The 27,134-nt window shown below is 39.8% G+C and overlaps 1 protein-coding gene across 2 annotated transcripts in view; it reads right to left on the bottom strand.

Annotated features, from left to right (window-relative positions):
* SMCHD1 (structural maintenance of chromosomes flexible hinge domain containing 1) overlaps window positions 1–22,535 on the bottom strand; it is a 123,873-nt gene extending 101,338 nt beyond the window's left edge. The window contains exons 1-5 of one of the 2 annotated variants that reach the window (XM_069568325.1): window positions 20,877–22,535; window positions 8,567–8,642; window positions 7,744–7,905; window positions 4,744–4,826; window positions 3,969–4,099 (exon numbers count right to left, since the gene is read on the bottom strand). In XM_069568325.1, coding sequence (XP_069424426.1) covers window positions 3,969–4,099; window positions 4,744–4,826; window positions 7,744–7,905; window positions 8,567–8,642; window positions 20,877–21,053 — 629 coding nt within the window. In that variant the 5' untranslated portion in view covers window positions 21,054–22,535. The remainder of the gene's footprint in view (window positions 1–3,968; window positions 4,100–4,743; window positions 4,827–7,743; window positions 7,906–8,566; window positions 8,643–20,876) is intronic. The other variant, XM_069568326.1, reaches the window with a different exon arrangement.
* Between the last annotated feature and the right edge of the window lie 4,599 nt (window positions 22,536–27,134).

The following is a 27,134-nucleotide window of genomic DNA, read 5'->3' as shown; positions in this document are numbered from 1 at the left end:
GGCTTCCAAATCGGGAAAGGAGTACATCAAGCCTGTATATTGTCACCCTGCTTATTTAACTTTTATGCAGAGTGTATCATGATAAATGCTGGGCTGGATGAAGCACAAGCTAGAATCAAGATTGCTGGGAGAAAGATCAATAACCTCAGATATGCAAATGACCCCACCCTTATGGCAGAAAGCAAAGAACTAAAAAGCCTCTTGATCAAAGTGAAAGAGAAGAGTGAAAGAGCTGGCTTAAAGCTCAACATTCAGAAAACGAAGATCATGGCATCTGGTCCCATCACTTCATGGCAGATAGATGGGGAAACAGTGGAAACAGTGAGACACTTTATTTTGGGGGGCTCCAAAATCACTGCAGATGGTGACTGCAGCCATGAAATTAAAAGACACTTGCTTCTTGGAAGAAAAGTTATGACCAACCTAGATAGCATATTAAAAAGCAGAGACATTACTTTGCCAACAAAGGCCCGTCTAGTTTAAAGCTATGGATCTTTCAGTAGTCGCGTATGGATGTGAAAGTTGGACTATAAAGAAAGCTGAGTGCCGAAGAATTGATGCTTTTGAACTGTGGTGTTGGAGAAGACTCTTGAGAGTCCCTTGGACTGCAAAGGAGATCCAACCAGTTCATCCTAAAGGAAAGCAGTCCTGAATATTCACTGGAAGTGCTAAAGCTGAAGCTGAAACTTCAATACTTTGGCCACCTGATGCAAAGAACTGACTCACTGGAAAAGACCCTGATGCTGGGAAAGACAAGCTGGGAGGAGAAGGGGACAACAGAGGATGGGATGGTTGGATGGTATCACTGACAATGGACATGAGTTTGAGCAAGCTCCAGGAGTTGATCATGGACAGGGAAGCATGGCATGCTGCAGTCCATGGGCTTGCAGAGTCAGACACAACTGAGAGACTGAACTAAACTGAAAGGTTAGTGGAATAAAAAAAGACGTGGTAAAGCAACTGTCAATGGTAGAAGCTTAGTATGAATATGTTGCGTATTGACTACAGCATTTCAACTTTTCTGTATGTTTGAAAATATTTATAAAATGTTGAGGGAAAGAATAGTGTTCAGGAAACCGTCAGATACAGCAGGTAAACTGTTCTACAACTAGCCTGAACTCTATTTAAAAAAAAAAAAAAGGCTTCATGAAAGACAAATATGGGGAATTATAGAATAAAGGAGACATGAAAGACATGGCAAAGGGAATCTGAATATGGACATTATAATTAGCTATTCTGAATCACTGAGAAATGTCTTGAGTGTAATAATGATATTATGGCTATTTAGGAGAACATAGCTGTGAAGGAAATACATGGTACAGTATTAAGCCATAAAATATCGAGTTTACAACTTACAAATGATTTAGAAAGAGAAACTGTGTGTTCTGTGTGCATGCATGTGCACACCCATACATACGTAAACAGACTACAAATGTGGCAAAATGTTAACATAAATCTAGGTGAAGGATACAGGAGTACCAAAACTGATTTTTTTGACTTATTGCTGGCTTTGTATTTATAGTTTTTACAACATATTTATTAATCTGAAATTTTTCAAAATAAAAGGGAGGAAAAGGTTGTACCAAAGTGAATGAAACTGTCAAAACAGAACTCTCAACTCATCCCCCTCTACTGTCCTCTTCAAAATGCTCTAACCACATTGGTCTTCTTTTTGTCTCTCAAATGAAACAAGGTGATCACAGTTTCAGGGTCTTTGTCTTTGCTGATGTCCTTCTATTTGGAATGCTCTTCCCCTAGATTTTCACTTTGGGTGTTTCTTTTCTAATCATTCAAGCCTCAAGTGAAATGTAACCTCAAAGGGGTCACTTCTCTTCTAATCACTTCACCTAAAGAAGACAGCCATCAGGTTCTAACATGTTACTTGATATTTTTTTATCAATAACTGAAGTACTTATATATTTTTTGGTTTACTTTAGGTTTTTCCTCTACTACAACATAAACTATAGTCAAGACCATCAGCTGCTTTGTATTTTTAGGCTATCCTTCCTTTTCTTCCATAGCCTATTCCCTATATACGAACATCCTTATATCCAGTAAAAAAAAAAAAAAAAAAAACTGGAAGTAGTAAAACAACTGATCATTTTTTCTATAGGAGTAGAAGCTAGAGAAGTGTGGGGGAGGAGGGTTACAACTGACACTAACAGAAACTGGACTGAGTTAAGGGACCAATGGTACTAGATTCAAAGACAGTATGAATACATGACAGCTGTAACAACAATATCCATAAAGCTAGGATCAGACCCAGAAACAGGTAGATTTCTTCCAAAAATTAAAACTTCCCTACTATCTGAATCAGGTTTAAAAGTTTGTGCTGTGCTAAAATCTAAAGAAATTTTAACAAACTGTAGGCTCCACTTCTTTCAACTCTTCCACTTGATTTAACTAACTCTTTTCTGACCCTTTGCCCCAATCTGCCATCTGTCCTTTCATTTCTACCGAATATTTCTATCTTATGCTTAATTCTATCTTTAGACTATAAAAGATCACCGTCTTCTTTATGGCCATTTATAAATCCTTGAAGCGGCATGAAAATGGTGAAGAAGAACAGCTGGAGAAAAATCTGAGGCTAAGAATGAGAAGGAATAGCTACCATGCTGCTGCTAAGTCGCTTCAGTGTCTGACTGTGCAACCCCATAGATGGCAGCCCACCAGGCTCCCCCGTCCCTGAGTATCTCCAGGCAAGAATACTGGAGTCGGTTGCCATTTCCTTCTCCAATGCATGAAAATGAAAAGTAGAAGGGAAGTTGCTCAGTCGTGTCCGACTCTTAGCGACCCCATGGACTGCAGCCTACAAGGCTCCTCCATCCATGAGATTTTCCAGGCAAGGGTACTGGAGTGGGTTGCCATTGCCTTCCCCGAATAGCTACCATGATAGCTTGTATTTACTGACTGCTTATCATTTGCCAGGCTCTAAGGATTTTACATGCACTAACTCATTTGGTTTTCACAAAACCTTGGGCGGTATTATCCCCATTTTACAGATATATAAACTGAGACAAAGAGAAGTAAAGTACCTTGACCAGTGTCATACAACTAATAAAGCTAGAATTCAGATGAAGCCAAATGATCCCAGAGCCCTTGCTTTTCACTTACTGCCCCTCATCATGGCACTGGAAGGCTTTACAAAGTTGATGAAAATTCTGAGTGCTGAAATCTCAGAAATGAGAAGGCAAATGCGTTAACTATATTAATTTTACACATTATTGAGACAGATCCTTAAATTGGGGTGACTTTCCTTGACACAACAAAGAACAAAGGAAACAGGACATGAATAAATACTAACTTCTTAATGTTAACAGATTCTCCCCAAGTGTGTTTCCTAAATTATAAAACATAGCTTAAACATCAATCCCACTGTGAGTCATAGCTCTAAGTAGAATTCAATTATCTCAAGGACCTAAATCTTTATATCCCTGAGAGCTTTGAGTATACTTCGTTTCCTCTATGACATTCTCATTCAGGATATTTTCTACAAACATATTTCCATACAAAACTCTTGACTAGACTCTACTCCCTAACAGCTGTGAACGTTTTGTAAAGCAGAGTCCTGAAAGAGCCACAGTGAGCTCCAGAGAACTACATGTGGTTCCTTGGACATTTTGCACGAGGTATCAGGTGATTTCTAAAGCCCACTTAAAAACCATTCTACTGCTCTAGACACTATACAGCTTTCTTCAAACTTAAGTTATTACGAAAAGGGGGAAAACTCCACAGTAGGCAACATATTAACGTAACTCCTACACACCTCATGAAATGCAGAAAGAATCATTCAGTGGAGGGTACAATATGATTTATGCAGTTTTGACTTTTTAAATATTGATCTTAAAAACTATTTTATCAAAAACTCTAAATAAATATGCTGATAATGTATATAACTAAATAGAAGAGTTCTTCTCCTTATTAAAATACCCAGCTGCCCATAAAAAAAGTGAGTAAGGTTCTCTAACCTTTCAAAGTCACCTTGCCTTGTAAATTTTGACAACCTATACACGGCCCAGTTGTTAAGCTGTTTAGAGGTCATTCCTCTTCCATTATCTATCACTGCAACGGCAGGTTTTCCTTGTGTTTCATCAAAATGCTATGAAATAAGTTCAAAAAGACAGGAAAAGTCGTATCAATATTAAAAACACGAAAAGTTCAATATAAAAAATGTGATTCATTGGGCTCACTCACACATTGCTGGAGAAGTGTATATTAATACAACTTTCTAAAAGGCACTCCAGCTGTATGAACCAAAGGCCTTAGAATTCTTCATATCCTTTAACCTAGAAATTCCATTTCTCAAAATGTAGCTTGAGGACTAATCAGAGATGTGTACGAAGATCTATAAGGGTGTTCGTGATACCAGCACTGCTTACAATGGCAAAAACAAAGGGAAACAAATCTAAATGTTCAACAGCCACGGACTGATTACATAATTTATATTACAGTCAATAAATCAAATAGCATCAGGGGTGTATTACACTGCAAAATAGCCATGATATGGCAATGTTTACAATCCACTTCTAAGGGAAAATAGAAGATCACAAAAAAAATGTACATTATGATCACACATACATGTGTACATATACCCATAGGAAAAGGGCCAAGTGAAAAAATTTTAATGAAGAGACATCAGATAATTATTCTACTTTTAGTTTATATTTTAATTTTTTTCCCAATAAACCTGAAGTACTTCCATAAAAACACAAGCTAATTTGATTTAGAGTATTATTTTCTTACCAATTTGATCTGTATGCTTCTAACACCACTGTTACGAGAAGTAGCAGACAATGAATTGTCAATTAATTCTGCAAGAGCAAATGCTGGAAGAGAGTGAGAAAACATTACTGCTTAAGTTTTCCTTCCTAAATACTTCATATAAAAGTTCAAAGTAGAAGGAATTCTGAAGTACCTTAAGCCATCACTTTTATTTTCCAAAGAGCTAAAATTAAAGTATTATCCTGATCCTAATGACACAAACATAATAAGGCATCATCAATCACCACCAGCATAAAAAAGCAGTCACCAACCAGTACTTGTATGGCACTACACAGCACGAGTGAGCCAGCCATGATTCCTGGCTTCAAGGAGTTTATAATCTAAAGACAGACATACACACATAAGAGACAAACAGAAGACCATAACCATAAAATCAAATAGTAGTCTGTGTACGTATTTACATCATGCAAAAGTCAAAAGTAAGCACATTTAGGGATGTGGGACAAATATAAAAGTGTCTATTAAGGGACTAATTTAAATACAGGTATCTCGCAATACCAACTTGTGAAATGGCAGAATGTATCTGCTTAACTGACACAAAACTGCTCTTAATTTCCTTCTATACAACCAGCCTGACCTTCAGTTTGTCAGCGGCTCAGCACTATTTCTAACATTCTCCTTTCTGCAGGGTCAATATCCAAACTACTTCCCACTTTTTTCTCCTTAATTAAAAGGGTGAGCATACTAAATTAATGTCTCTTTCACTTAAGCATAACTCAACTTAAGCTGTAATTAACCCACAAAGTAGCATTCCAGCAAGCACTTCCCAATGCCAAACATGTAGGGGATGGCTCCGTTTATAAACTAGTTGGAAAGTAGTCATTACAAATCAGGTATGTATAAAGATCTGGCGAAGGATATTACCTAGAAAATGGAAAAGTAGGGACACTGTAGGAAATGGGAGGAATAAGAGTTAAGGGACATTTCAAAGGAAAATATTAGTAGAATTTAGTATCTGATTAGATATAAAAGGAGAAAGAAAAGGAAATCCAAGGTGGCTTTGAGTGCTTGTTCCAGAAGACTGGAAAAAGGGTCATCTTTTTCCATAAAGGGGATGGAAGGACAGAAAAACTCAGTTTTAGGTGTGATGCCCTACCACTATATCAAGCTCAATAATGAGCAGAGGTGATGCACAGGGAGCTGGAACAGACCACGCTAAATAGAGAGTAAAACTGTGGCTATCTCAGTTACTTCTGCAAAATAAGGTTACCTTAATGTTGGCTAACACACAGGATTAAGGATCAAACGAGAAAATACTCATAAAGCACTTGACACAGTGCCTGGCTCTGCAGCTGAGAGCAGTAACAGTACCAGTAGCAGTCAAGGTAAGGATGTACAAGAAGAATTAGTCACGAGAATATTCAGTCATTTGTAACAATTAAAAAAAAAAAAACTGAAATAACCTGAATGTCTAGTAATAGCAGTGTGTGTGTGGGTGTCTGTGCGCAAAGTTGCTTCAGTCGTGCAAGACTCTTTGAGATACCATGGACTGTAAACCGCCAGGTTCCTTTGTCCCTGGGACTCTCCAGGCAAGAATACTGGAGTGGGTCGCCATACCCTTCTCCAGAGGATCCTCCCCACCCAGTGGCTGAACCCGTGTCTCTTGCATCTTCTGCACCAGCAAGCAGGCTCTTTACCACTAGCGCCACCTGGGTCTCTTGCACTGCAGGCAGATTCTTTACCTTCTGAGCCATTAGGGAAGTCCCAACGACAACAGTATAGTGTTCAAATAAATTATGTTATCTAAGTACTGTGTAAGCCCTAAAATAAATATATATTGACATACATATTAAAGATGTTCATTACATTTTAAATTAAAAGGTTGGTTAAAAAAGAATGCATCAGTCCACTAGTTCGGACTCTGGGCTTTCACTGTCAAGGGCCTGAGTTCAATCCATGGTCAGGGAACTAAGATCCCATAAGCTGCATGGCACAACAAAAGGAAAAAAAGAAAGCATATACCATATAATACCAAAAATTTTCATATATATATATATATATATATATATGGTCCGAAACAATAAACACCAAAGTGTTGGTGGTGGTTACATCTGGGTGGTAGAGATGGGAATATTCTTTGTGTTGTTTTTGTTTATCTATGTTTTCTAATTTCCTACCAACTCTAATGCATATACAATGAAAAAAATATTTAGTAAGAAAGTTTACAGGGGACTTCCCTGGTGGTTCAGTGGTTGAGAATCCATCTGCTAACACAGGGGACACAGATTTGATCCCCAGTCTGGGAAGACAGCACGTGCCACGAGGCAACTAAGCCCATATGCCATAACGAAGATCCAGCACAGCCAAAAATAAATAATTTTTTTTAAAAGAAAATTTATAGGGAGCTCCCTGGTGACCTAGTGGCTAGGATTCCAGGCTTTCACTGTCAAGGTCTGGGGAGTGAGATCCCACAAACCACACAGTCAAAAAAAAAGCAAGCAAGCTTATAATGAATACCTGAACACTTTCGCAGAACCACGATGGAAGAGAGTCTCTAAATCAAAATAATCCAAGGTAGGATAAAAACTGTCTAATAGTAAAGATGGGATGAAATTATAAAAAAACAATAAGGAACACAAACCACTTAGTTGTGCAGTTCAGCTACAAAAAAATGTGCAAGGTAAAACAAACATAACTGGAAGAAGAGTTTAGGGAGCTAGGAAGAATAATAGGAAAGGAGAGTGTACAGGAGGTAGATGAGTAAGGACACCATCCCTCATGAGTTGAAAAGGAATGAATTCTCATTCTACGTCAGTTTTAAAGGAGAGGTAGCTTTACTTTGATGTAAGATGACTTAGGTATAAAAAGAAACATATTGTGATGCAGAGATGAAGTAAGGAGGCTCACAAGAACTCATCATAGTCTTTGAATAAAGCAGAATGAAAGAACTTTTTTAAAGTCTGATCAAGGGAATAAAGGTGAGTGACAGTTTATCACAATTAGCACAAAGGGAATACTTACGTAAAGGATTTTGTCCTTCACTTGCATAATATTCATACATGCCACTTTTAACCAATGTGTCATAGTGAGGTAGGAAGTCAATTCGTTCTTTTGTAGCTGTTAGTAGTAACTGATTGACTGACTGTAGCAGGTATAGAGTGACTCCATCTTTAACAGTTTCATCTGAAATCAAGAGGTAACGTCTTAAGTGCTAACCCAGCATTCAAAACACAACGAATTTATAATTTTAAATATATAAATGGTATCTATGAAATGACTTTAAAAATCATACAGGCAAATCCCCAAACAATGGACTGATCTCTATCAGTTGTACTGTGTTAAGAATATCAGTGGAATAGGTCCAAATACTTCCACTCATCTGAAACACTCAATTCTTAAGTCAAGCTGTCAGAGAAAATCAGATGAGGAACTAATTAAAGTTGTTATCAATATGAATGGGAAGAATGATTAAATCCAAAAAGGAATCAGGCATGAAAAACTGGTACATCTTAGAACATAACTGGGTAGAAAAAGATTATGGAAGAATCCAAGTTGGTCAGGAGAGGTAGCTCTTAAGGGTCCATGCAGAAGACCTGTGGTTGGATATTGAGCAAGGTCTCATCTTTCGTAGCCGTAAGTGATATCAACTCTTTTTTTATAACCATGCTTGACAAGTATGAGCTCTGCACAAAGTAGATGTGTAGAGCCAGTTTCCTCCCCCATTCCAACAAAGTAAACAAAAATATCAATGGTTTTTGATGCTTATCTATGTAATAAAATAGTCATTACCCTATAATGTACTAGAACATATTAAATATAAAAGCATAAATGCAATGTTGCTTACCAAAGTTATCACAGGTAATTTCTTTCCTACTTGTTGTTGTAATGACAAATTTATCGCCAGGTGAAATACCAAGTGTCTACCGAAAATAACAGAATAAAATCAATTATTATAGAAAGGAAATAAATGCCCTAGTCAAGTTTACAAAAATATGAAAATACTGATAAGGATATTATAATATTATAACAATTAGTACTACATTTTTCTGAGAAATATGTTTTAACATTTTTAAATTTTGCCTTTGCATAATTAACCACAAATCTATCTATAAATTACCTACTTGCTTATTAACAAGGTAGATTTTTCTGCTATTTTATGTCACCTAAGAACAGTGAACATTTTCAAAGTGTTTAACATCAGTGGAGCTCTCTTAGACAAAAGACGTATTATTTTGTATCAATATATAAAGTAAACTTATTTGGAGCAAAGCATTAACACTTATGTTCATATATATTAAATACCTAAATATGTAAAAACAGAAGTACTAAACAAAAATAGAGGTTAATACTTTACAACACTGAGATAAAGACTGCCAGGCTATGCAGGATGTCTGTATAAAGAACCTTTGTATTTATTTATAACCTCTTCCCAAAGTGTAATTTTAAAAAATTAAGGCATATTATAAATTAGGGGAGTAAACTGCAACACAAAACAAAGTGCTAACATCCTGAGGAGAAAAAAGCCTTCATAAATCAAGATGAAAGTCAACAAAGAGTGAAATAACATGAACAATAAAAGGACGGGAAAAAGTATATGACCAAAAAAACACATGAAAACCTGAAATTTCACAACAAACCAAATATAAGAATTAGAAAAATGAGTTTTCATTAAAATATTACATGTCATTAAAATTAAAAAACACATCCTCTTTCTAAAATCAAACAATAAGGCAACACACAGTTAAAAGACTTGACTTCTATTTCAGGTAATGATGAACTAGTTAATTTAAACCAACCTTACACAGAAGATTACTAAAAAGAAAATTTAGACTAATGATATTCAAGTCTTCAATATTGATCTAAAAGTCCTACTGGTCACTATTGAAACTAACTGAAAACCAACTCCCTACTCTGAACACCAACAAATTCAAGGGCAAGTAGACCATTTATCCTGCTTTCTTGTACCAATGAGATTTCAGGGTACCCATATATCTCTAACTGATAAAGCAAAGTTGTTCCTTTGCCTCATCAATTAGAGGCAGAGAATTTCTGTTAATAAATGGAGGAATGGCAATCAGAACAGCACTATCAATGAATGGACCATTAAATTAAAACTTTATTACTAAAGCAGCCAGCTGAACCCACTTGAATCCCACTTGCTTGATCCTGCCACTTAACAGTGGTAAAAAACAAAGTGGGTGAAACAGCCTTACATTAAGTGCCTTCAGATGTGATGTCATATGAAGTACCAGCACCACCTATGAAGTATTTTCTCCCCCAACCCAGAGAAGCTGAGCCTAAATCTTAATTATAAGTCTTTAAAAATAACTTCTAGTTTATGGGATATGTGAAGTTAGAACAAGCTAAATTACACCATAAAGGAATAGACAAATCCAGAATATGGAGTAAGAGAGACAAACCAACTTGATTTCTTCAACAAGTCAATATTAGGAAAAACAAAAAGACTGGGGGAAGGTATTTTGCTAAAATGCTCTAAATTTTAAAAGAAATTAAGAAACATAAAAAACCAAGTTCAATACAAGGACCCTGATTAAACAAACCAACAATAAAGACATTTTTGAGACAAATCTAAGCATGGAATTAACTGTTAGATAATACCATTAAAAATGTTAATTTTGATGGTGTTATAATAAAATACATGTTGAAGCATACAGTAGTGAAGTAAACTAAGGCCTGGACTATGCTTCAAAAGGCAAAAATGAAGTGAGCATGGCAAATACTTAAGAACTGTTGAATGTGAATAATGAGTATATGTAGGTTCATTTTAAGGGTATAACATTACAAACTGGTGAGGAAAAATACTGAAACAGTTAATGGTACAGAAACAGATTTTAGAAATCCCCATCTCAACATACATGAAAATAAACCCCAAGAGAACTAAAGCAGCTACATTTTAATCCAAAATTGTAGAGGGAAAATACGGAAATAATATTGAGAGAGAAAAGCATTCCTGAAAAAACCCAAGAAATGCAAGTCATAAAGGAGAAAAACCAGAAACATGAAAAGATGCGCATCTTCACTAGTTATCAGAGAAATTAAAACCGGAGGAGGACATGGCAGCCCACTCCAGTACTGTTGCCTGGGGAAACCCACAGGTAGAGGACCCTGGCGGGCTATGGTCCATAGGGTGGAAGAAGTTGGATACAACTGAAGTGATTTAGCACACAGCACATATCACTCCCATGAGGCTGGCAAAAAGTGTAAGTCCTGATAATATAAAGCATAAAGTGGAAAGTGAAGTCGCTCAGTGTGTCCGACTCTTTGCGACCCCATGGACGTTAGCCTACAATGCTCCTCCATCCGTGGGATTTTCCAGGCAAGAGTACTTGAGTGGGTTGCCATTTCCTTCTCCAGAGTATCTTCCCAACCCAGGATCAAACCTGGGTCTCCCACATTGTAGGCAGATGCTTTACCATCTGAGCCACCAGGGAAGTCTACATAAAGCATAGGCCCTCATTACATGAATAATATATGATCAAATGGAACTTAATCCAGGGATGCAAGAATTTTTCAGCATCCTCAAATCAATCAATGTGATATATCACGTGAACAAACCAAAGAATAAAAACCACATTATCATCTCAGTCAGTCAGTTCAGTCGCTGAGTCGTGTCTGACTCTTTGCAACCCCATGGACTGCAGCACACCAGGCTTCCCTGCCCAGTGCCAACTCCCAGAGTTTACTCAAACTCATATCCATTGAGTCAGTGATGCCATCCAACCATCTCATCTTCTGTGGCCCCTTTTCTCCTCCTGCCTTCAATCTTTCCCAGCATCAGGGTCTTTTCCAATGAGTCAGTTCTTTGCATCAGGTGGCCAAAGTATTGGGAGTTTCAACTTCAGCATCATTCCTTCCAATGAATATTCAGGACTGATCTCCTTTAGGATAGACTGGTTGGATCTCCTTGCTGTCCAAGGGACTCTTGTGAGTCTTTTCCAACACCACAGTTCAAATGCATCAATTCTTTGGCACTCAGCTTTTCTTTACAGTCAAACTTTCACATCCATACGTGACTACTGGGAAAATCATAGCTTTGACTAGAGACATCTTTGTTGGCAATGTAATGTCTCTGCTTTTTAATATGCTGTCTAGGTTGGTCATAACTTTTCTTCCAAGGAGTAAGTGTCTTTTAATTTCATGGCTGCAGTCACCATCTGCAGTGATTTTGGAGCCCCCCAAAATAAAGTCTCTCACTGTGTCCCCATTTATCTGCCATGAAGTGATGGGACCAGATGCCCTGATCTTAGTTTTCTGAATGTTCATCTCAGTAGATGCAGAAAAAAGCTTTTGATAAAATTCAACATCCATTTATCATTAAAAAAAAAAAAACAACCCTCCCTACAGAGGGAACACACTTCGACACAATAAAACCCACATATGACAAACTCAGTTAACAACATCAGTTCAGTCGCTCAGTCATGTCTGACTCTTTGCGACCCCATGAATCGCAGCATGCCAGGCCTCCCTGTCCATCACGAACTCCCAGAGGTCACTCAGACTCATGTCCATCGAGTCAGTGATGCCATCCAGCCATCTCATCCTCTGTCGTCCCCTTCTCCTCCTGCCCCCAATCCCTCCCAGCATCAGTCTTTTCCAATGAGTCAACTCTTCACATGAGGCGGCCAAAGTACTGGAGTTTCAGCTTTAGCATGATCCTTCCAAAGAAATCCCAGGACTGATCTCTTTCAGAATGGACTGGTTGGATCTCCTTGCAGTCCAAGGGACTCTCAAGAGTCTTTTCCAACATCACAGTTCAAAAGCATCAATTCTTTGGTGCTCAGCCTTCTTCACAGTCCAACTCTCACATCCACACATGACCACTGGAAAAACCATAGCCTTGACTAGATGGATCTTAGTCGGCAAAGTAATGTCTCTGCTTTTGAATATACTATCTAGGTTGGTCATAACTTTTCTTCCAAAGAGTAAGCGTCTTTTAATTACATGGCTGCAGTCACCATCTGCAGTGATTTTGGAGCCCCAAGAAAAAAAAGTCTGACACTGTTTCCACTGTTTCCCCATCTATTTCCCATGAAGTGATGGGACCAGATGCCATGATCTTCGTTTTCTGAATGTTGAGCTTTAAGCCAACTTTTTCACTCTCCTCTTTCACTTTCATCAAGAGGCTTTTTAGTTCCTCTTCACTTCCTACCATAAGGGTGGTATCATCTGCATGTCTGAGGTTATTGAGATTTCTCCCGGCAATCTTGATTCCAGCTTGTGCTTCTTCCAGTCCAGTGTTTCTCATGATGTATACTCTGCATATAAGTTAAACAAGCAGGGTGACAATATACAGCCTTGACATACTCCTTTTCCTATCTGTAACCAGTCTGTTGTTCCATGTCCAGTTCTACCTGTTGCTTCCTGACCTGCATACAGATTTCTCAAGAGGCAGGTCAGGTGGTCTGGTATTCCCATCTCTTTCAGAATTTTCCACAGTTAACAACATACTCAACAGTGAAGAGCTGAAATCATTCCCTCTAAGATCAAGACAAGGATGTTCACACTCACCACTTTTATTCAACATAGTTTTGAAAGTCCTAGCCACAGCAACCAGTGAAGAAAAAGAAATAAAAGGAATTCAAACTGGAAATAAAGAAGTAAACTTGTCACTGCTTGCAGATAACATGGTACTATACATAGAAAATCCTAAAGACACCACCAGAAAACTACTGGAGATCATCAATTAATTCAGTAAAATTTCAGGATACAAAATAAATATATAGAAATCTTGCATTTCTATATGCTAACAACAAGTGGTCAGAAAGACAAACTAAGGAAACAATCCCTTTGCCATTGCATCAAAAAGAATAAAATGCCTTATGAACTTCTGAAGAATAAACCTCCTTAGAAGGCAAAATACCTGTACTCCAAAAACTCTAAGACATAAATGAAAGAAATTGAAGATGACATGAACAGGAAAGATATACTGTGTTCTTAGAATGGAAAAATCAATTTGGTTAAAATGACCATACTACCCAAAGCAATCTACAGGTTCAAGGCAATCTAATCAAATTACTAATGGGATTTTTGACAGAACTAGGAAAAAAAAAAACTTTAAAAGTTGTATGGAAACATAAAAGCCAAAAAAATCTTGAGAAAGAGTAACAGAGCTGGGGGATTCATACTCCCTGACTTCAGACTATACTACAAAACTAGTAGAATCATCAAAACAGTATAGTATTGGCACAAAAACAGATGCGTAGGTCAATGGAACAGAACAGAGCCCAGAAATAAATCCATGTGCTAAGGGTTAAATAATCTACCACAAAGGAGGCAAGAATATACAATGGAAAAAGACAGTCTCTTCAAAACTGAACAGCCATCTGTTTAGAAAAGTGAAATTTGAACATTCTCTAACACCAAATATAAAAATAAACTGAAAATGAAGGAAAGATGTAAATATAAAACTGAATAACATAAAACTCCTGGAGGAAAATATAGGTAGAACACTCTCAGACATAAATTGCAGCATTATTTTTTTTTGATCTGTTTCCTAAAGTAATGGAAACAAAAGCAAAAATATACAAATGGGGCCTAATTAAACTTAAAAGTTTTTGCACAGCAAAGGAAACCATAAACAAAGTGAAAAGGCAATCCACAGAACAGGAGAATATATTTGCAAATGAAGTACCAGACAATGGATTAATCTCCAAAATACACAATCAGCTCATACAACTCAGTATTTAAAAAAAAAAAAAAAAAATTTTTTTTAATGGGCAGAAGACCCAAAAAGACATTTCTCCAAAGACAGTCATCAGGAACATGAAAAGATGCCCAATGTCGCTGATCATCAGACAAATACAAATCAAAACTAAAATGAAGTATCATCTCACACTGGTCAGAATCGCCATCATCAGAAAGTCTACATGGAGAAAAGACAACCCTTCTATACTGTTGGTGAGAATGTAAACTGATACAGCCACTATGAAGAACCATTATGTAGGTTTCCTTAAAAATTAAAAACAGAGTTACTGTAAGATCCAGCAATCCCACTCCTGGGAATATACTTGAAAAAGACAAGATTTCTATTTCGAAAAGATACAAGCACTCCTGTATTTATAGCAGCACTATTTACAATAACCAAGACATGCAAGCAACCTGAATGTCCATCAGCAGATGACAGGAATCTACAATGGAAAATAATCCAAAAAAGTTTGAGTCTGTGTGTGTATATACACATATACATCTGTGTGTTTGTGTACATCTGAAGCAGTCTGCTATACACTTGAAACTAACACTATAAATCAACTATTTATTTCAATTTAATTAAAAGCTCTATTAAAAAGACAGCTATATTTTGAAGGAAAAACAAATTAAGTATAGCTCTCCATAGAGGGAAAATGGACTTACACATTGCGGACAGGGCTAAAACCATACTGAAAAGCAATCTGGTATACTTTAATAAAATTAAAAATATTCATATTCTACCCAATTACACCCAAGAGAAATGAAGCTATAGACAATACACTGATGGAGAAAAGATTCTATTTGCTTACAGAAATAAAAATTGTCTTCACACATCTTTATTAGGTTTTTATATAATTAACTGTCTTTATTTTTCAGTTTTTTACTACTTTATCTCTGCAACATCCCAACTGTTAGATCATGAGGTCGTATATCCTGTAGAACAAAACATGTATTTTTATAATTACTGAAAAACTGTGTCAAATTGAATTAATTTTATACACATCTGAAAAGCATATACAAGTATTTCATATACTCTCTCCACGGTTCTATTATTCAATCAAGATACATAAGCTATCTTTTTTATTTGCTTTATATACAATTCTTTACAAAATTATTTCTCAAATTCGTAACTTTTCTAAATATTTTATAGCTCTGGTATTTCACAAACAAATTATTTTTACATTATTCATTATACTTTTACTCAAGATGTCATACCCTTCTCTCTCCATATTTTTGATCTAAAAACTTGTCTTACCTGACAAAGTCTTTCCTGTATGAGTACCAAAATAGCCTTGAATACAGAAACATTGTCTGCCCTTCTCTAAATGAAAGCAGGATGACATTCTATATTGGGCAAGAGTCTTGACTGGGCTGTTTCATTTTTATAAGATCACTTCAACTCCATCTTTTTCTGGGTTCAAGTTAAAGTACATGGATTTTTATTTAATGAGTAACATTAAGAAATGGCCCTCCATGTCTTCAGGTTAGCTTCAAACTATTGCTGTCCAACTTCTCTCAAAAGCCAATCTGAAGAAATATTTATGACGGGCTGCTGCTGCTGCTGCTGCTGCTAAGTCATTTCAGTCGTGTCCAACTCTGTGTGACCCCATAGACGGCAGCCCACCAGGCTCCCCCATCCCTGGGCTAATGAACTGCAAACCATAAAATCCTCAAACACTTTAAACTTGTTTAATGGATTAGATCAATCAGAAGCTAAATACTTCAATGCATATCTCTGAACAAACAACTAGCCTTTACTGATGTGTGCTTTGGTATTATATCCAATCACTCTGTCCCTGAATCACCCCAAAACCAGGAACGTACACAGTACATTTAAGTGAGAAAACTCTAAAAAATGTGGGTGGTCAATCAAAAAATAGGCCAAAGAACTAAACAGACATTTCTCCAAAGGAGACATACAGATGGCTAACAAACACATTAAAAGATGCTCAACATTACTCATTATCAGAGAAATGCAAATCAAAACCACAACGAGGTACCATCTCACGCCGGTCACAATGGCTGCTATCCAAAAGTCTACAATTAATGCTGGAGAGGATGCGGAGAAAAAGGAACCCTCTCACACTGTTGGTGGGAATGCAAACTAGTACAGCCACTATGGAGAACAGTGTGGAGATTCCCTAAAAAACTGGAAATAGAACTGCCATGCGACTCAGCAATCCCACTGCTGGGCAAACACTCCAAGGAAACCAGAACTGAAAGAAACACGTGTACCCCAATGTTCATCACAGCACTGAACAATAATAGTCAGGACACGGAAGCAACCTAGATGTCCACTGGCAGACAAATGCTTAAGAAAGCTGTGGTACATATACACAATGGAATATTATTCAGCTGTTAAAAAGAACGCATTTGAATCAGTACTAATGAGGTGGATGAAACTGGAGCCTATTATACAGAGTTAAGTAAGTCAGAAAGAAAAACACCAGTATAATATATTAACGCATATATATGGAATTTAGAAAGAAGGTAAAAATGACCCTATATGCGAGACAGCAAAAGAGACACAGATGTAAAGAACATACTTTTGGACTCTGTAGAAGGCAAGGGTGGGATGATTTGAGAGAATAGCATTGAAACATGCATATTATCATATGTGAAACAGATCGCCAGTCCAGGTTCTATGCATGAGACAGGGTGCTCAGGGCTGGTGCACTGGCATGACCCTGAGGGATGGGATGGGCAGGGAGGTGGGAGGGGGGTTCAGGATGGGGAACACATGTACACTCAGGGCTGATTCATGTCAATGTACGGCAAAAACCACTACAGTATTGTAATTAGCCTCCAATTAAAAGAAATAATTTTTTTTTAAAATGTGGGTGGTAACTGGTTAAAGCAGGTTGCAATACCTTAAATAACACAAAGGGCTGTTGTTTAGTTGCTAAATCATGTCTGACTCTACCTTGCATCAAAAGACAAAATAAGAGCCTCTCCTATCTATAAGAATGTTGTCTATTTTATCAGGATTTGTGAGTAATTTAGGGAGAAATTTTTCTCAAAGGTTTGCATTCTTAGCAGCTGGAATGCTTTTATTTTATAGACTTTGTGGGTTTTGTATTATCTCTCCTTTGTTGTCACTTCTAAGAAACTCAAAGCTGATTTCATGGATCAGCACTGGTATAAGCTTTTCAAAATGAACTTTCATTAATTAGCTCTCAGGTTACTTATTCTACTCTTTCCTACATCTATCTTTTGCTTTCTTACTTTTCACCTTTTGGAATTTTTAACACAACATATCCTATATATAAAATATTTTTTGAAGGAAGAGATTGATTCATTTAACTAAACAGCTATAAACCAACTATTAGATAAGGCTCCTAACCTCCAGGAATGGAGACAATTTTTTTAAAGTACAATGTTATAACAAGTGCTATAATAGGGTGACAAGGAATAGTGGAACCACTGGGAAAAAGTAGGCATTTCCTCAAAATTAGGTGTGGAGAGGAAGGTTTGCACAAATGGGACTTAATGATTGGGCATATTAAGAACTAGCTAAGTATTTTCTAATCTTTGATTTTTTGAGGTCACAAGGGCTCAGGTGAATCAGTAACTGCTTATCACAGGTCTAAAGGCTTCTGTCAAATCCACCTTCTGTTCCTGCCTATTGACTGCTCCTTTTTTCTACAAAGCGAGCTTTTCCCCATGTAACAGTTTAGGACCCATAATACTTCCTAGCACTACAAACACTTGTTAAAGTTTTAATGAAAAACTTTAATTTAGTGCACTATCTGCCTACTCCTCTAACATGGAAAATAGTGCGCGCCCTGTGGAGATTGTTTAAAAACAAAAACAAGCTTTAGAACCAAACAGATAGACCTAGATTCCTATCCCAGTTTCACTGCTTATGAACTTATTTTAGTTCTTCATGTATGTAATGGGGACAAAGTTATAGGATTAGGTGGCATAATCTAGCTTTAAATTCTCAAAAAAAAAAAAAAGTTAGCCTTTCTTTTTATTTTTTTCTTACTAGTTCTTCCCTCTAATTAAAGTTAAACCTTCTCTGTTCTAGCAGGAAAAAGTAGGAGGGAGGAGGAAAAGAATTAGTCAAAGAGAATATTTTCCTTATTAAAATACTGAAGGAATGGAACAAATATATCTGTTCCCTATAACAAAGAATATCATTTGAATGGTATGTAACAAAAACGACTTGGGTTCTGGATCTGAATTCTAATTTTTGTACTATCTGTTTGACTTAGGTGAGTCATCATCTCCAAAAGTGAGTTACCACTTCCGCATTAAGTGGTTAATACACTTCCCCTATACATGTAACACAGTTACTGACACTTTTGACATGGGAGAATTATTTCTAGAGGAAGGTACAACCTTTCTGAAAAACAATTTAAAAATACGTATCAAGAGCTTTGATATTCCTGACCGTTGATCCAGGAATTTGACTTCTAAGATTCTAAACCAAAGAAAACAAAGACATAAGCCTATGTATACAAGGGAAAAGAATTTGAAAAAATTTATATATGTAACTGAATCACTGTGCTGTACACCTGAAACTAACACGACACTGTAAATCAACTAGAGCTTAATTTTTTTTAATGGAGGGGGGAAAAAAGCTTAAACTCAAAAATAAATCTCAAAAAAAAAAGACTGAATTCAAACATGTTTATCACGATACTGCTTAAAATCTAACACAAGTGTAAACAAAAAGAGATCTGTATATATAAACACTGATTAGTTCAAAACAGATCACTTTGACTACGAAGATTTGCATTAAAATAGAAAAATAGTAACAATATTAAGTGAAAAAAAAGGAATACAGACTTGTATTAAGATTATTTAAAAATGCAGGGTGATGGTAAGAACACAAAGAAATAACTCCAATTACTAACAGTGGTTATAAATTTCACAGTGAATAAAAGGTTTTTTTTTTTCTTCTCTGGTTCCCTATTTTTTTTTTAATACGCTGACATTTTAAAGTCATTTTTGTGTGTTATGATTTTAAATAATTTACATATAACCAATATGAATACTTTAAATAATCAACTACAAAAATAAGAGTTTCTCTTTCCCTAATACAAAACGTTCATCAAAATTAATAAGCGTTCATTTATTCACTTTTCAAGGACATGGGAATGTGCTATATCCAGAGAATGAACTTCTGAGTTGGTAAAATTTTGTCATTCTAATTTGACTATTTACCACATACCAGGCATGATTCTAGACCCTGGAAAAACAACAAATCAAAGTGCTTGCTCTCACATTGTTTTCTTTTCTTTTCTTTTTTTTTTTTCTGCCTATGGGTCTTGATTTTAATTATTTCATCAACTACTATACGGAATTAAGAGTATTAAAACATCAGCCTGGGTGCGTGCTCAGTCGTGTCCAAATCTTCCCGACCTCCATGGACTGTGTAGCCTGCCAGGCTCCTCTGTCCGTGAGATTTCCCAGGCAAGAATACTGGACTCGGTTGCCATTTCCTTCTCCAGGGGATCTTCCCCACCCAAGGATCGAACCAGCATCTCCTGCATTGGCAGCCGTATTCTTTATCGGTGAGCCACCTGGGAAGCCCTAAAACTTCAGCCTACTCAAGTTTAAAACACTGCTTCACACTAAGTCCTTTTTCTTGGTTAGCCAGGTGTTCTCTGTCGCTGAAACAGAGCCCCAGGTGGTTGAAGCAGCTCATGATAAATAAATAACATCCATTCTTTAAAGCTCAGGCACCAGCAACACCTCAGATCTAGAGAAGACTTTCCAGTTTAAAGTAGGGGTTTGCCTACACAGTTATTAACTTTTCAAGCAAACTAACACGGGGAGTATATCGGTCCTCAGGTGTTCCGCAGATACCCTCGGACACCCTTCGAGTGGTTCAGGACCTCCCCCCGCAAGGGGCTGGGGGGTGCAGGAAACCGGACAGCTCCACCTGTGAGGAACTCTAGGTCAAGTGTTTCCACTACGGAAGGACCCGCCAGGGCGCGCCCGCAAACCTTGACAGGACGACCCGGGAAATTACTGCATCACTTAAGGAACCTAGGAAAAACCAACTCCTGGAATCTCACAACTTCTAGCTATCACGATATTCCTGACAGAGCCAGCGGGGGAAAACTCCGCTCTCTTAAAAAGAAATAAAGAAGAAAAAAAAGTTTCACCCAAAAGAAACACAGCTTTCCCGATTCAAAAGATGAGTTGCACGGCCTCAGTGCAACTGAGCTCTGGAAACCCGCGGTACCTCCGCCCGGACGCCGCGATCCCGGGTTAGAGCGAGGCCCACCGACCCGCCGGCCCCGCACTCCCGGGCCCGGCCCCCAGGCTTCTCCGCCGCCTCGGGCATGGCGGGCACCCTGGAGGGAGACGCCAAGGCCGCAGGACCCGAGCCGGGTGACAGGTTTATTGCCCCGCGGTGACCAACGTGGGCTTCTCGTCACCCTCCCAATCCAAACTTCACCCGCGCATTCCTCTGTAGCCCCGTCGCGTACCTGACACACGGAGGCGCGGAACGCCGCGAAGTCCGAGCGCTCCTCGACGTGCAGCGCCCGCTCCCCGAGCTCCGACTCCTTCTCGCGTCGGTCAAACAAGTACACCGTCCTGGGGCCGTCGCCTCCGCCACCCTCTCCGGTCTCCACCGAGGGCCCGCCGCCGCCCGCCGCTGCCATATTGGGGGACTGGGAGAGCAAACAGCCGTGCCGGAGCCTGTGGCCGCCGCGCTGAAAACCAAAGTGAGGGCCCCGCTTGGCGCCTTCAGCTCCAGCGCCCGAGGCGGCGCGAGGCCTCTACCCTGGCGCGCTCAGTTCCTCCCTCGGCGGCGGCGGCGGCGGCGGCCGAGCAGCGGCAGGCTCGAGGATCACCCGGGAACCGATTCAAACGAGCTCCTGCCCGAGCAGCACGTCACTTCCGCGTCCCGCCGCTCCCGGGGGAGAAGGAGGCGCGCGGCGCGCTCTTCGCAGGGCCGGGACCCGCGCCCGCCGCCGCCCACGCGAGCTCGCACCGCGACCCGCGACCAGGCCAGCCGCCAGGAACTGTGGCGCAGGAGGAAGAGGGGCGGCTGGCCGCGCGCAGGGGGCGGGGCGAATCCAGCAGGCTGCGCGGGCCGGGGCGGGGCTTCAGCGCCCGCCGCCGCGGCCGCCGCCGCCCGGGGCCCGGCCCCTTTCACCCTCAAGAAGTTAAGAGGGGAGCTCGGTCCCTCGCATGCGCTGGCGCTCTGAGCGGGCAAGCTGGTCACTGAGGCGGGAGAGCCAGTCCAGGGAGCAGAGGAGGGAATCTCCCGAGAGACCTATTTTCTCCCGGCCCAGAGGGTCCTGGCATCTTCCCGCCTCGCCATGACCCCCGACCGAACCCGTCCGGCTTCGAGCGCCGCGACCCCGGTTGCGGCCCTCGTGGTTGGACCTGCCTCTGCCGCGAGCACGTGGGTCCCCACGCGGAAAGAACCGACGCCGAGAGACCCAGCGCCGTCCTTTCCGCCCCAGAGCCTAGTGGTTCTATGTGGGCCTGGGCGTGGACCCCCGAGACAAAGAGGGCCCCTGAGAACCTCCGCACAGAGGTTGTGTGACGTCACCGCCGCCTCCAAGGGTCCCGGCGCTCGACGCTGCAGGCTGCGCACGCCTCCCCAACCCGTCGCCGAAATGCGGCTGAGAACAGAGCACGTAAACGCCTGTGCTATAGAGTTGTCAGAAATAAGTTGGCGTTCGCAAAGGGCTTCACATAGACTACACTTCCTATAAAAGCCTTTATTGAGCTTCATTAAATATCTTAATCCTGGTCTGTAGTACCCTAAAGTGAAAGTGAAGTCGCTCAGTCGTGTCCGACTCTTTGCGACCCCATGGACTATAGCCTACCAGGCTTCTCTGTCCATCGGATTTTCCAGGCAAGGATACTGGAGTGGGTTGCCATTTCCTTCTCCAGGACATTTTTACAACCCAGAGATTGAACCCCGGTCTCCCTCATTGTAGGCAGACGCTTTACTGTCTGAGCCACCAGGGAACTTACTCAACGACAAATAAAGGTCATTGTTGGAGGACTAGGTTTAGTCATAAGGTCTTAAAAGTGTTTAGGCAATAATTTGTGTTTTACAATAACAAATCCACTAAGACGGGGATGTTTTGATTCTTCAAAAGTTCGGGTAATAAAGTATATTTTCTGTTTTACTGGATTTGCCAAACCCTTGTGGTTAATTACGTGGATCGACCCATCTTTAGTGTACATCAGAAGCATAGATATGCTTGTCCAAATAAAGACCCTCCAGAATCGTAGGGGTGTGGGGGTAGGGGTGTGTGTGTAGGGGTGTGTGTGTGTGTGTGTGTGTATGTTTGGCTAGACATATAAAGATGGAACACGCAGTTGGAACAAAAGTGTCAGGGCATGTGTTTGTGAGGGGCATAAATAATAGGGTTCATGTGGGGAGAATGAAACAGTAGACCGTGGAAGATAAACTATAAACTAGGAAGAGTGTTGTGGTCAGATGCCATACATGTTCTTGAAGAGATACTGGAGAAGGCTTAAAGTAACCTCAACTTCTGTGGGCTTGCTTTGACCTCTTCTGTTTTAGCTTTCAAAGTCAGCTGAACTTTTCTTTAGAGGCCATTACATAATGGTGTTTGATTTAAATGACCAAAAACAAAAAGTTTTTTATCTTAATGCGTGTGTGTGCGCGCGCGCTCAGTCATGTCCTACTGTTTGCATCCCCATAGACTGTGGCCCACCAGGCTCCTCTGTCCATGGAGTTCTCCAGGCAAGAATACTGGAGTGAATTGAATGTCAGAAGCAACTTAGCACCTTCACCCATATGTACAAAAATCTGGGTCTTGGTTTGTGACTTATTAGTATGAAAAATATTCTAATGAAAATCAAGTTGATATGTTCATTTTGAGTGGTATTAGAAGTATTACTTGTTTTTTGTTTTTTTCCCCCATCAATAGTACTGGTTACATTGAACAAATAAAAACTTCGTTTATGAGAAAAGAACATTTGATACCATGGTATATTATTTCCTCTGCATTAGAGAACAGCTTTTTTAAAATGTTACCAAAAATCCCCATAGTTGTTACTCAATCAGAGTGTATGTTTATTATGCTTAATCTATAATGCCCAATGACCATTCTGGATTTGTTTCTGCCTGTAGACATAAATGTTTATTGTTTGAGTTGGGGGGTATTTTTTTTCACATTCACCAAAACAAAAAAGTTGTTTGGTTTTTTTTCACAACCAGGAGTAAGTCTGTGTTGTTTCAGGATGCCACCATCCTGAGAAACCTAGGAAACAGATCACCTCAAGCTGAACTGAAAATTTTCCTGAAGCTGTAACCTTTCAAATCAAAGTGATGATTCTGTAATTAATTGGTCGATTTAAATACAAATAATTTAAATTGGATAATTTAATGTACACAATTTATCAGAATTCCTATCTATAATCTATGGCCATATAAATGCAACAGTTTACTTGCTGCAGTCCCTGAAAGGAAAAATTGCATCACTACCAACAACCTCCCCACTGCTGAGAAAAGAAAACAAAGGTGTGTGTGCTCAGTTGTCTGACTCTCTGCGACCCCATGGACTGTAGCCTGCCAGGCTCCTTTGTCCGTGGGATTCTCCAAGCAAGAATACTGGAGTGGGTTGCCATTTCCTTCTCCAGCGACTCTTCCTGTCCCAGGGATAGAACTCACTTGTCTTGTCTCCTGCATTGGCAAGCAGATGCTTTACCACTTCGCCATCTGGGAAGCCCAACAAGACAAAAGCTGGTGTGTTTAATTAGCCACCCAAGGCTTCAATGGGCATTGGAAGTTCCTTCTAGAGAACAATTCCTTCATGAAAATTTGAAATCCTTATGTCATAATAACTAAAAGATTGTGAGTCATGCGTGGACTGTCCCTTAGCTCATGAAACTAACCAGATGATTAGAGACGCTGATGTTTAGGACACAGTAGTATAAATGAATGACAAAAGTTTGCAATCTTGACTAGTGATCTGTATGTTTTTTATTTACCCAACCATTCCTTACACGTAGGCTCATTCTTTTCAGTATATGTGTTACAGCAGAAATCAGGAAAAACAGTAACTTTGTAGTAATCAGAATGTTGTCCAACTATATATTGCTTACTATATTGGATATTGGTGAACAGTGGTCAGAAAATAGTTACAGATGTTGTTGTTGTTGTTTAGTGGCTAAGTTGTGTCTGACTCTGTGACCCCCATGGACTACAGCAAGCTAGGCTTCCCTGTCCTTCACTATCTCCTGGAGGTTGCTCAGATTCGTATCCACTGAGTCGGTGATGTTTTCTAACCATCTCATCCACTGCCGCCCTCTTTTGCCTTCAGTCTTTCCCAGCATCAGGGTCTTTTCCAATGAGTCAGCCCTTCACATCATGTGGCCAAAGTATTGGAGCTTCAGCATCAGTCCTTCTAATGAATATTCAGGACTGATTTCCTTTAGGATTGACTGGTTGGATCTTCTTGCTGTCCAAGGGACTCTCAAGAGTCTTCTCCAGAACCACAATTTGAAGGCATCAATTCTTTGGCACTCAGCCTTCTTTATGGTACAACTCCCACATCCATACATGACTACCAGAAAACAGCTTTGAACTATACAGATCTTTGTCAGCAAAGTGATGCTTTGTTTTTTAATATGCTGCCTAGATCTGTCAAAGCTCTCCTTCCAAGAAACAAGTGTGTTTTAATTTCATGGCTGCAGTCACCATTCACAGTGATTTTGGAGCCCAAGAAAATAAAATCTATCACTGCCTCCACTTTTTCTATTTGCCATGAAGTGATGAGATTGGATGCCATGATCTTCAAATAGGAACCATTTATTTGCTCATGATTCTGTAACTTGGGCTAAGCTTAACTAGGCAATTCTGTTGAATTCACTGTATATGACAAGCAGCAGTCACTGGCAGCTTGACTGGAGCTGGATGGTCCATGATGGTCTCACTCATATGGCTGGCAGTTGGCCCGAGCTTGTTAAGAAGTGGATCTCACATTCCTCCATAGGTGTCTCTAATAGCATTGATTGGTTTCCCACTTAAGCTGTAACAGAACATCAAAAGAAAAAGCTCCAATGTGCAAGTGCCGGTCAAAGTTCAGCATGCATCATGTTTTCTGATGTCGTTGGCCAAAGCTAGTCACATGTCCAAGCTCCTGAGTGGTCCCCTCCCATAACAGAGGGAAGTTTACAGAATTCACTGCTAATCTGGAAGCTAGCACTGATATGTGTGTACTGTGATGAAACTAATTTGATAAAATATTACAAATACAGTTGGCAGGAAGAAGATGGGAGTAATCTTGTTAGGATTTGCTGATGAGACTAAATTCCCCCAAAATGAAAACATCTAAAAAATAAAGGGCAAGGAAAATGAGTTCTTAACTACTCCTATCTTCTCAAATTTATTTTGCAAGTGTGTTTCTTTCTGAAAAGGTAAAGACAGTTTTAGGGACTTGAGTTTAGACTTTGCCAGCTGTATTTCTGCACTTTCTGTAATATATGACTCCGAGACCCCGTCTATGGAACTGGTAGCAAATATTTAGGAGCTCTGGTTCCAGTTTTAACAAGTTCCAAGCTCTGGATGGTGAGCTTAGAGGCTCTCCCTTGTCTATATACCCTCTTTAGATCCAGTGATTTACTGTTGCTTTTATACCACTTGGGATGTGGGAACCACTTGCAAGGCTTCTTTTAATCCTAACTCCCTAGATGGACTGTTTATGTATTTAGGAGGGTAGGGAGGACCATCTCTTCTTACCAGCCTAAAGGGAATCTTGTGCATCTGGAGAAACTTCACTCTTCATCATTCTTCAAGGTACTGTATCAATGCCTCTAAGTCCTTTTCTCACCTCCAAAGTGCTTTTCTCTATCCCCTCTCCAAAACTCTCTGCATTCTCCTAAGAACTTCAGTTTTTAGGGGGGGGGAATACTTTCCAGAAGGAAAGTATCTTTTCTACTCTGCACCCTGTTTCAGTTATCAATTGCTGTACCGCAAATTAGCTCCAAACCCAGTGGTTTAAAACAACAATCATTTTCTTCACTTGGCTCATGCCATTTGGGCAGGGCTTGGCGGAACCAGGTTCACGTGGTATATCAGCCTGGGCAGTTCTTAGAGGAGTCACTTTCAAATGCCTTCCTCACATGAGCTATTAACTTGGTGCTGGTTGCTGGCCAGCACCTCCAAGATCTCTTTTCTGTACCTCTCCTCTTGGTTAAGGTTGGGATTCTCACAAAGAGGTAGGAATACTTCTTACCTGAGGGCTGACTTCCCCTGGAGAGTAAAAGTGGAAGCCTGTAGACCTCAAGTTGGGACTTGAAACAGCATTCCTTCTGCCACACTCTGTGGGTTAAGTCAGGTCACAGGGCCATCCTGGCCTGATGAGAAGGGACTATGGCAGAAGCAGGAATATGGGAAGCATGGCTCTTTGGAGGCTAACAAAGTGGTAGCCTGGGACAAAGTTCTCCTGGAGCAAGAAAGCATAGAGTCTGACATTTTCTTGAATTGGTGTAGGGGGTTGGTTGTGTTTGGCTGAGGGAAAATCAAAGAAGAAAAAAAAGTTAAAATATGTTCAGTCAGTTCAGCCGCTCAGTCATGTCTGACTCTGTGTGACCCCATGGACTGTAGCACGCCAGGCTTCCCTGTCCATCACCAGCTCCCAGAGCTTACTCAAACACATGTCCATCAAGTCGGTGATACCATCCAACCATCTCATCCTCTGTGGTCCCTTTCTCCTCCTGCCTTCAATCTTTCCCAGCATCAGGGTCTT

Source organism: Ovis canadensis, chromosome 23 (genome assembly GCF_042477335.2).
Source record: "Ovis canadensis isolate MfBH-ARS-UI-01 breed Bighorn chromosome 23, ARS-UI_OviCan_v2, whole genome shotgun sequence".
NCBI lineage: Eukaryota > Metazoa > Chordata > Mammalia > Artiodactyla > Bovidae > Ovis > Ovis canadensis.
Note: the sequence above shows the minus strand (reverse complement) of the source record. Positions and strands in the feature narration are given on the sequence as shown.